General features: G+C 44.6%; 1 protein-coding gene across 2 annotated transcripts in view; it reads right to left on the reverse strand.

Annotated features, from left to right (window-relative positions):
* ZNF398 (zinc finger protein 398) overlaps positions 1-10774 on the reverse strand; it is a 42107-nt gene that overhangs the window by 26507 nt on the left and 4826 nt on the right. Inside the window, exons 1-2 of one of the 2 annotated variants that reach the window (XM_012662083.1) lie at positions 7022-7165; positions 3344-3739 (exon numbers count right to left, since the gene is read on the reverse strand). In XM_012662083.1, coding sequence (XP_012517537.1) covers positions 3344-3739; positions 7022-7045 — 420 coding nt within the window. In that variant the 5' untranslated portion in view covers positions 7046-7165. Of the gene's footprint in view, positions 1-3343; positions 3740-7021; positions 7166-10774 lie in introns of those variants that run through there. The other variant, XM_012662084.1, reaches the window with a different exon arrangement.

A 10774-nucleotide genomic window follows, 5' to 3' on the forward strand; every position in this document is an offset into this window, starting at 1 on the left:
GGAGTCTCAGACGGAGAATTTAAATGTTATCCACTTATCCAGGTAAGACAATAACTTAACTTACCTTTGCTGATTTTCTTATAATAAGAAATTTATTTACTTATTCATTTTTGGACATATAAATATGAAATTTAAATTATCCCAGAGAACTTATGGAGGGGCTCCAGATACACAAATAAAGCACACCAGGGAACAGGATCTCTATCAGAAGCTGACTCCAGTATCCCTCCTAGCTACTTCCTCATCCTCTGCCCCATCACAGAAAACCTGAAAGAGTTGTTTATCATCACTCTCTCCACTGTCTCTCTTGCACCTGCTCCGCTCAACCTTCTATCCCCACCACTCCAGAAAAACAATTTTTGTCAAAGTCACCAGTGATGTCTATGTCACCAAATCACATTCACTGTCCTCACCTTCCTAGACCTCTTAGTAACATATTTAACCCAAACTCTCTCCTTGAGCTGCTTTTTTCTCCTTGGCCCCGTGACACTACACACTTTCCTGTTTGTTTTTTTCCCTATTTCATTGGCCTCTTCTTAGTCTCCTCTGCTGGCCCCTCCTACCCTGGAGCTTGATCCTTGGACTCTTTGTCTTGCTTATCCACTTTCTCTCCAAATAATCCTTCTAGTCTCATGACTTACGATACCATCTCTCTGTCAGTCAGTGACTCCCAAATATTTCCCTCTGCTCTCGAGCTTCAGAGTTGACTTAGTATCTCTCCTGAATGTATCAGAGGCATCTCAAACCTAACATTGCCAAAGGAGAGCTCCTCATTCCCCATCCCTAAGTCCATACGAAAGGGGCAGCCTTGCAAAAATTACAAGAAAATATCTAATCCCACCATTTCCTAGTAACCGTTAAAGATCAATCCTATGCATTCTCTCTCACTAACAGGCACACTGTAGGAGTTCTGTTTGGTACAACTTCTGAAAAGAGCTGAACAGACGGAAAAGAGATGTAAATCTTTCTCTTCTAAAATTGCTTTTGAGGATCTGTTTTTACAAGAGTTCCCGAGTGAACAGCAGGGTGCAGGCTTCAAGCCTTAGCCATATCTCCTCGAGGGCAGAGTCACATCTCCTGAGGTAATTCCTTCTCCAAGGAAAGGCAGAAGAGCCAACTCTTGGACTTTGACATCCTGCTGCCCCTTCTGTTATCATCTTGCTGCCAAGAAGAAAGATAGGAGCAGATGCAGCAGTTTCACAGTGTTCTGTTAATTTGGCTACAGCTATAAACCTTCTTCACCCCCTAAAAAAAAAAACCTGAGTATCTGATTCTCTCTGCCAACATTCTCTACCTCCTTTGCTTTTGTATTGGCCCTTTTCTACCTGGGAAAAGTAAAATAAACTTCTTCTTTCTATCCTAATCTTTGTCTGGAGAAATCTTTCTCAAAACCCATGTGCACTAGCTCACACCTGGACCTTATACCCTTACACCACATTTCCCCAAGATATTCCCCTGGAGGAAATGCCAGCACTGTCTATCCAGTTCCTCAAGCCAAAAGCCTAAGAGTCAGTATACACAGGTGGTTAAGAGTGTATGCTTTGGAGCCAACTGGGTTCAAACACGGCTCATTTATTTTAAGTAAGTATATGATTCTGGGCAAGTTAGGGTTCTTATGACAATTATATGCCTTAAAATAAGTAAAGCACCTAGAACAGTAAGTTCTAACTAAATTATTACACAGTAAGTTTATTATTGTTGTTGTTCTTAATTCCTCATTTCCTAATTCCCATAAGTCCTGTTATCAACTCTACCATCAAAACATCCTACATATGTCCACTTCTCTCTATCCCCACTGCTGCGACCCTCGCCCAAGCCACTCTCATCCCTCCTATCACGGCTGCCTCTTTATTTGCCCTGCTTCTGTTCTTGCCCCCATGATCCATTCTCCACAAAGCAGCCAAAGTGATTCTTTCGAATATAAACCAAATACAATTCCTCTGCTTAAAACCCTCCAATTTCTTCTCATTACCTGTAAGTTAAAAATTCAAATTCCTTTTCTGAGTCTTAAATGCCCTACATCAGTGGTTCACAACCCAGTCACATATTAGAATCACATATAGAGCTTTAAAAATGATTCATGCTTATGCTCCATCCTAGACTTGTTAAGTCAGAATCTGTAGCTGCAATGACCATCAAAATTTTAAAAGCCCACCACAGGGCAAAGGCAATACATGTAACCTAAACATTTGTACCCCTGGAATATGCTGAGGAAAAAAAAAGCCCACCAGGTGATTCTTATGTACAGACAGGGCTGAAAAACACTGACCTAAATGATCTGACCCTCTACCTGTTTCTCCAGTCATTCTCCTATTCACTCATGCATACCAACTAACTGGCCTTTTTCCTTTTCCTCAGTGGTCTAAATCTATGCCTCAGACACTTTGCACTAGCTATTCTTTCTGCCTAGAAAGCTCTTCGTCAGATCTTATCACAGTGGGGTTCTCCACTATCTTTCAGTCTCAGCTTAAATATTGCTCCTTTAGGAGACCTTCTCTGACATCCAAATGAAAGTAGATCACTAGATGACACCTTATTTTTATAAAGAATTTAGATGTATTTTTTGTATGTTTATATTATCTTTCTTTCCCCACAAAAGTTTAAGCTCCAGAGGAGCTTATGTGGTCGCTGCTATGCTCTCAGGGTATAGATCAAGCGAATAGTAAGTACTTGAGAAATGATTGTTGAATGAATGAGTAAATAAATAAGCATGCTTGGAAACCAGCTGTCTCAAGGCTATCTTCCATAGTTTTAGAGCAATGTTTACTTCCTTTTGTTTTATGAGCAATTTCCTCCAGAAGGACAGGGCTCTTGCATCCCAGCACACTTCTTCTGTAAAGGATGTTAAAGGACAGGATTTACATCAATCCTGGACCCCTGGAAAATCCCAAACCCTGACATTAACTATTACACTGTACATCCCTTACCTCATCCTCCCTCTAACTTTTTCACCAGAATTGCCGACAAATTCAAATCAACTAATTTATATGATATTTAGCTTAGTTTCCTCACCAAGATTCTGGCAGAGAGGTTAACAAAGAAGGGACTCATGGGCAATGTGCAGAAGAAACCAAAAGAGAAAAAAATCCATACACCAGATAGCCAACTCTAGTCTGGAAAGAATTTTCCAATCTGAAGCTTGACATTCTAAATGGGCACTAAATTGAACACAAAAGTCTTCCCAAATAAACATAAAACACCTTCACGGATCCTTCAGCCTAAGACATTTTAAGAAATTTTAAAAGGAGATAAAATATCTAAGTAACTGATTGACCAAAACTATCCCTCACTACTAGTATAAGGTCTAGTGGTACCATTTTACATTTAGAAGTGAAGGTATTACCTTGGGGATATCTCCCTTAATACCCGGGGGCAGCCGCAGGATCCAGAAGTTCCTGTTGCGCAGCAGGTTCTCTAAGTTCTCCAGCCGCCGCTGCAGCAGCCCGTACTCCTGCAGCAGGGTCCCCAGCACGGCCCACTTGCCCTCCAGCTGGTTCCCAAGCTCAGTCACTGTCTTTTCACAGCTGGCTAGTTTCTTCTCTGCTGTCCCTGTCCGGCCTTCTAGGTGTAGGAGTCGCCGGCTGTGGACCTCCACCTTCCTCTCTATTGCCTGCACAGCAGCCACCACTGTCCACAGGGAGATGGCTGCTGTCTGCAGGTGCGCCTCATTTGCTGCCGGGGGCGTAGGAAGAGGAAGCGGCTGCAGGGATGTAAGGCACTCGGAGTCCCATTCAGAAGTCTGTGTGCAGTGGAGAGATGGAACAAGACATTGAGTGTTAGGAGGAACCCTAACTCCTAATTATTGCTTAATTGGATTGTTTAACTGTCTAGCTGAGATTAATGTGAATATAATTTTAGGCCTGCATATGCCTCATCTTTCTGGAGGTTATTGGCATCAACAGCCAAGAGAACCGTTCTGATGATGCACGGATAGATTCGGTAAGACAGTGAATGAATGAAATTGGCTCTTTAAGAACTAGTCTGGTCTATATCCTCTGACACAAGGCCCAGAGGCTCAGGTTGCTGCTGCATCTTCTATCTTTGGAAAAGGCAAATGTGCACAAAGATCCTTTCCAGGTTTCACTGAAGTCAATGCCCTCTGATAAATCCCTTACAGACTTATGCTCTGGTCCTGCCCACACCCTGTTTACAAACCATAACCACAACACTCAGTCATGGTTGAATAAGCTGAGAATCTTGAATCTGGAGAAATCATGACAGTTGTTTTCAAATATTTAAGCATTATAAAACAGAAGGCAGAACAGACTTATTTAATCTTATATTGTTTTATTCCACAGGGCAGAACTAGAATCAACATATGGAAATTTTCAGGCAGGCAAACTTTGGACTATAATATATATCTTTTTTCCCCTAGAGATGGGGTGTTGCTATGTTCCCCAGGCTGGCCTCAAACTCTTGGGCTTAAGAGATCTTTCCACCTCAGCCTCCTGAGTAGCTGGGATTATAGGCATGTGCCACCGCAGCCAGCTAATAAATAATTTTTGAACCAGATCTTTCCAAGAAAATAACAGGTTGCTCCATCACTGAATGTACTTTGAAACAAAGAATGGTATAAAAGGAAGAAATTCCTACAACAATTAGGAGGTTGGACTAGGATGACCTCTACAAAGCCTTCTAACTCTATGAACTTGATAAACCACTCTCTGGTCACAACTTCATTCTCATTTCCTCTGGTGTGCAATTCCACTAATAACTCCGGTCCTTTAGCCATTCCATTTGCTCCTGGTCTATGTGCCCATTCCTGGCTTTGCTTTCTTTTCCAGTTGATCATTTCAGCCACTTTCAACTCACCACCCTCCCCACCTTCACACAAGTCTTTCTGCCTCATCTGCTCAGCTAACCTCCAGCCTTGAATCAGTCCAATTGTTCTCTTCCATTCCTGTAAGCAGTCTGGCAAGCCTGACTAGAGGAAATCACTCAACCAGGCAAACTGCTGCCACCACACACCAATGGTCTCTAAGCTCAGTGGGGACCTCAACACTGTCTGGTGCCCTCTGTGCTTCTTTTCCCATTCTATAAAGTGGCTGAGACAAACCCTGAGCATGCTCCTTCAACCTTTAGTACAGCGATTCTCAAACTAAGAAGAATAAGAATCATAAGAATCACCTGGACATCTTGTTAAAATGCAGATTTTGATTCAGTAAGTTGGGGAGGAAAGTTGAGATTCTGCATTTTTAACGAGCTCCCAGGCGATGCAGCCGCTGCTGACTCAGGGAGCTCACAGAGTAGTAAGACTCCTATCCATTGCAGCCCCCTCACTCTCAGGAGAGGACACGGCTGACTACTTTGAGAAGAAAATTAAAGTAATCAGAACTAAACTCTCTCAACTTTCTCTCTTTCTTCATACTCTTTCCTGCTTGGAACTTACAGTATTAATAACTTAAGCCATGCTTTCTTCTTTCCTTCCCAAGGGAAAATGTTTCATCCTATTTAAAGCTAATTCCTCTACTTATGCCCTGAATACCAATCCTTTCCACCTTTTTGGTACATCATTCCTTTCTTTTTCTATCATTAATATGTCAATCTCTCCTGATTCTTCTCCATAAGATTGACTTGCACTGTTCAAGATGGTAGCCACTGCCATTGAGCACCTGACATGTAGTTATTTCAATTAAGACGTGCTATGAGTATAAAATAAAGATTTTGAAGACTTAGTATAAAAAGAAGTAAAATCTCATTAATAATTTTTTAAATTGATTACATGTTGAAATAATATTTTGCATCTATTGGGTTAAGTAAAACATTAAGATTAATTTCATCTATTTCTTTTTACTCTTTAACTTTTACTTAAGAAATAGGGTCTGGCTATGTTGCCCAGGCCGGACTGAATTCCTGGGCTCAAGCAATCCTTCCACCTCCCGAGTAGCTAGGATGACAGGAGCTCAACCCTGCACCGGGCTTCTTTTTACTTTTTAAACATGGCTACTACAGAATTTAAAGTTATGTCTATGGCTTCCCTTATATTTCTACTAGACAGGGCTGGCACAAACACACGATCATTTCTACCACCTTACAAAATAAAATTGGAAAAAGGAAAAATAGGTCCAAGAATAAAGAAGGCAACCCCTGCTCTGTGCCACCCCCCTGCTGCTGCTCTCTCTCTTTCCTCCTCTTCCTTTTCTCACAGTGCAGTCACTCCTCAGTGGGCCAGTCTGCCTCCTGACTGCTAAAATGGCTCTCCTTGAGGTTACCAAAGGCTTCTCAGGTGGCAAATCCAAGGAATGCCTTTCAGTCTTTCACTTGACCGTTTCCTCCGCATTGTAAATGGTCGTGTGCAGCCACATCTCCGTCGCCTTGGCAACTGGCCACTGCTGGGCCCCTTGCGGGCCTTCAGTAAACATTCGCTGAAAGGATGAACGCGCGCACCGCTGATCCCACCCTCGGAGTCCGCACCAGTCATTCATTCCGCACATATTCGCGGAGGGCCTCCCGCGTGTCGTGCGCTGTCAGGCAGCCGGCACTGGGGAGCCGGTCGTCACGCAGTCTGGCGAGAGAACGCCTTAATGCACCTAAATTCCACCCCGCCAGCGCCCGGGTCGCTGCACTGAGGATTTGGTGACGACAGCTCCCACAGCTGGGAGAATGGCTCACAGATTACAAAACCAACCCAGCCCCACTTCCCAGCTTCTGGCAGGCCGTCGTGGGCTGCCACGAAGCGGGGCAGCCCCTCTTGGCTTAAACGCTCCCGCTGCGGGGGCGACGGGGGGTGTCCCTGGGCCTCGCCCCGGGGCGAGGTGGCGCAGGGATGAGCGAGTCCTCTCAGACCCGCGCTCTAGTCTGGTGTCCCCGGGTGGGCGGTTTCACACCCACCCGCTAGGTGCCCTCCCGGCAGGCTGCAGCCGCAAAGCCCAGGGCGACAGGCAACGTGGTCGGGAGACCCCGGGGGAGGACGCCTGTGTCGGCCGCTCCCGGACGGCCTGCCCGCCCTCCTTCCTCCCTCGGGATCTGGGTCGCGCAGACCCTTCCGGGCTCACAGCACTCGCGCATGGGCCGCCCTTACCGGAGCCGGGGTTGCTTCGGCCATGGCCCTTCGCTGTCCGGCCCGGCCCGGGGAGAGTCGCCGCTGCCGAGCGCTGAACCACGCAGGCCCGACTGCCGGGTCCTCTCGGCAGGCGGCGCCGGCCCAGCCCTGCCTTCCCGCACTGACGGGGCTCGCGCGGCCGTCGGCCTTCGGGACACAGCAGAGGCGCGGGGCGGACTGCCGGCCGGGTGGAGCTGGGACAGCGAGACAGACTCCGCAGCACTCGGCCCGCAGCGACCCCTCCTCTGACGCTCCGTGGGCAGCGAGTGCACCCGGAACGGCGCCGGCCTAGACCCGCCCCAGGCTCGCGCCGCCCGCCCGCCCCTGCCAGCGCGCCCCCTGCCGGCCCTGGCGGCCAGCGCCGCCCGCGGTCCCTCCGCCCCTGCGGCTGGTTGGCTGCAGTGCCGGGAGGCTTGGACCCAGCCCACGTGTGTTCTGTTTTCTCACCCCCGAGCGGCCTCGACACCTGGTAGTTTAGGTCCGCTACAAAGCAGGGCGCGTGCTGGGAGTGATTTTCTTCCTGGAGGCCCAATTAGCAGGCATCGCTTGAAGGAAAGCGCTTCTTTCTGCTGGATGGGCAGAGTGGACCGCCCGGCCGAAGTGAGCCTGTGGGTTAGAATGAGTGACCAAGAGGCACAAATAAGTGATGAAGAAGATATGTGTCATTTGCAGAAATTATAAACGTGGCTGCCAAGCTGAAGTGGCTCACATCCCCAGCGGCCGGCGTTGGGACCTAATACTACTTTACCTCTGGCTCACATTATTGCATCTCTGGGGCCTGGTCTGGACGTGGAATTCTTGAGGGCAGCAGAAGTCAAGCTCGAAGTTATGGTTAACTGGGTCTGGACTAATGGAAAGGCGAGAACAAAGTGTCATCTGTGGAGGTTCAGTGTTTCAGGTCAAGAGAGTGTTACAGTAAGATAACCACATACTCCTGGTTTTCCAGCAGGTCGTCGTCGTCGTTTGGCATGAGTAAAACCCTGCCAAACCTGTATTTCAACAAAGGAATCAAGTCAATGCCCACAACAGTAAAAATATCTGTAAATCACAAAAGTATGAGAATCATCCAGTTGGGACAACAGCTCTTGATTGTGCTAATTTATTCTTAGACTGTAGCTACATGTGCAGTATGTAATTTGAGGTCTACCTGAATTACATTTTGGTCAAATGGTGAATGTTTGATAGTTAAAATTGCCATTCTCTGACTCAGAATATGACCAGTTATGAGAGAAAAAATCCGAATTTCCTTGGAATGAAAATTCAGTTTTATAATTTTATTTAAAATGTAGTAGTTAAAATTTAAAGTTTGACCTTATTAGGCTATTTAACAGGGATATTTCCATTACTGAATAAGACACTTTCAACTGAGCTCACTGGAGCAGGAAGGCCAGCACCACTTGTGTAATATAGGTGATATTACCACAAATTTGTTACACATTCCTTCCTCTAATAGGAACTCTTTAAGGTAAGTCTTTCCTCCTGTTTAATTCCTGGCCTTAAAAGATTGTTTTAGGTGGTGACAGCATTTCATGAAACAATTTCACTGACTGAAGTTTTATGTACTGTTTAAAGAAGAGGTACAGTATTTTCAGAAGCAGATTTAATATTGTACTGACTGATATTTTTAATTTCTAATTTCTAATATTTTTGACTGCTCTTGCAGCAATCAAAATCACTAGAGAAAAAAATTGTCCTCAAAGTTTGTCCTTAAAGAAATGTGACAGTGCATTCTACTAAATGAAGTATCCCAAGAATGGAAAAACAAGCACCACATGTACTCACCATCAAATTGGTATTAGCTGATCAACACATAAGTGCACATATAAGAATAACATTTATTGGATGTCGGGCAGGGGGGAGGGAGGAGAAGGGGACAGGTGTATGCATACACAAAGAGTGCAATGTGCACCATCGGGGGATGGACACGCTTGAAGCTTCGACTTGGTGGGGAGGGGAGACAAGGACAACATACGTAACCTAAACATCTGTACCCCCATAATATGCTGAAATAAAAAAAAAAGAAAAAAGAAATGTGACAATGGAACAATTTAATTGGTTTTTGAGTTAACAAAATAATTGCAGTTTCCAGCCGCATCTTAGCTTTCCTTATCCTACCCATTAATTTCAGCATCTTCCCTGGAGTAGAATCAAAGGAAGATCTTTTCAGTGTGTATCATGTAAAAAATACTCTCAGGGCACATCAATTTATTCAGCAAGTTCTGACAAACTGCTTTCTCTGCAAGCAACCATTAGCTATTAGTAACTCTTGCTATGTGTCAACGGAAAAAAGACCAAACTCTGTAAAATAATTTTAAGGAGATTTGCTCTGAGCCAAATTTGAAGATCATAACCCGGAGCCACGCCCAAGAGGCCTTGAGCTGTGGACTCGCTGAGGTTGGGTTACAGTTTGGTTTTATACATTTCAGGGAGACAGGGGTTACAGGTAAAGTCATAAATCAATACGTGGGAGGCATACATTGGCTTATAGCCGAAAAGGTGGGCCATCTCGAAAGGGGGGGGTGTGCTTACAGGTTATAGGTGAGTTTAAAGATTCTTTGGCTTGTAATTGGTTAAAGACATGAAGCTTTGTCTAAAAGCTTGGAATGTTTCGACATAAGGAGCTGTTTATCAGAGATAAGCCGCAGGACATAAATTTGTTCTGGAAATTGAGGACCAGCAGGTTTGTCTTCCATACCCTTAGGCCTGTTATAAAGGATGTCCCCAAGAAGGGAGAGGCGCATGATAAGACATGTCTGACCTCCTTCCTCCTGGCAGGCAATTTAGTTTTAGGATATTCCTTTTGGCCGCGAGGGGGTCCATTTAGTCAGCCTCCATTTAGTCAGCCGGTGGGGCGTGAGTCTTAAAATTTTATTTAATTCACATATGTTGGTAATGTCTGGAAACTACAAAATTAAAGCCTTTTTGTATCAACCTTTGAAAGATATAATAACTGCTATTCCATCTTGCTTAAGTATCTTGTAAATGTACATGACAAGACAATCTCAAAATCTCTTGTGCATCACGTAATTTGTTGTTAGCTGTAGAAAAATTGTGGAAGTGGTCTACAATGTTTTTGCTTACAGCCAGTAATTTTCTATTACATCATTTTAAGCTATGCCCATTTTCTGAATATACAACTGAAGATGTGAACGAACTATATAGTGTTATAACAGGGAATGGCCTGGAAAGAGAAAGAAAATAAAGAAAAGATTTTCTCTCTTTAAAATTTCCCCCACTCTTTTTGGGAACTGCTCCCTGGCCCGCATCCCTGAGGCAGGTTAAGTCTTTTGTTAAAAGTCCCAGGTGGCACCCTGAGATGGGCGACTGGCTGAGTTCACCAGCTTTGTCTTTGGCGGACATGAAATGATTAGAATAGTTAACCACAGTAATTACCTGAAGCTGAGAACTCCCTTTAAAAGCTCTGTATTTCTGCCTTTGTGCAGGAAAAATTTAGATTTTGAGATGATAGTCTGCTTTTTTTTCCTTTTGTTGGCAAAGGTAATATGTCTCTTTCCCCATCCCCAAAAGACTTGTCCTCATTCTTCTGATTCGGCCTCATGGACAGGTGCCAAGTTTTCGGTAATAGTATGATTGTGCTAATAGCCTATTCCATATTTGTTCCATGGGAAATGAGAATTTCATGCATTCTCTTTACTGATTTTACATTCCATAAATATTTCTCAAAGTCAGATTCATTCACCGTGTGCGTGAAAGTCAGGAATCTTTCATAAA

This window comes from Propithecus coquereli, unplaced genomic scaffold, assembly GCF_000956105.1.
Source record: "Propithecus coquereli isolate 6110/MARCELLA unplaced genomic scaffold, Pcoq_1.0 Scaffold75, whole genome shotgun sequence".
NCBI lineage: Eukaryota > Metazoa > Chordata > Mammalia > Primates > Indriidae > Propithecus > Propithecus coquereli.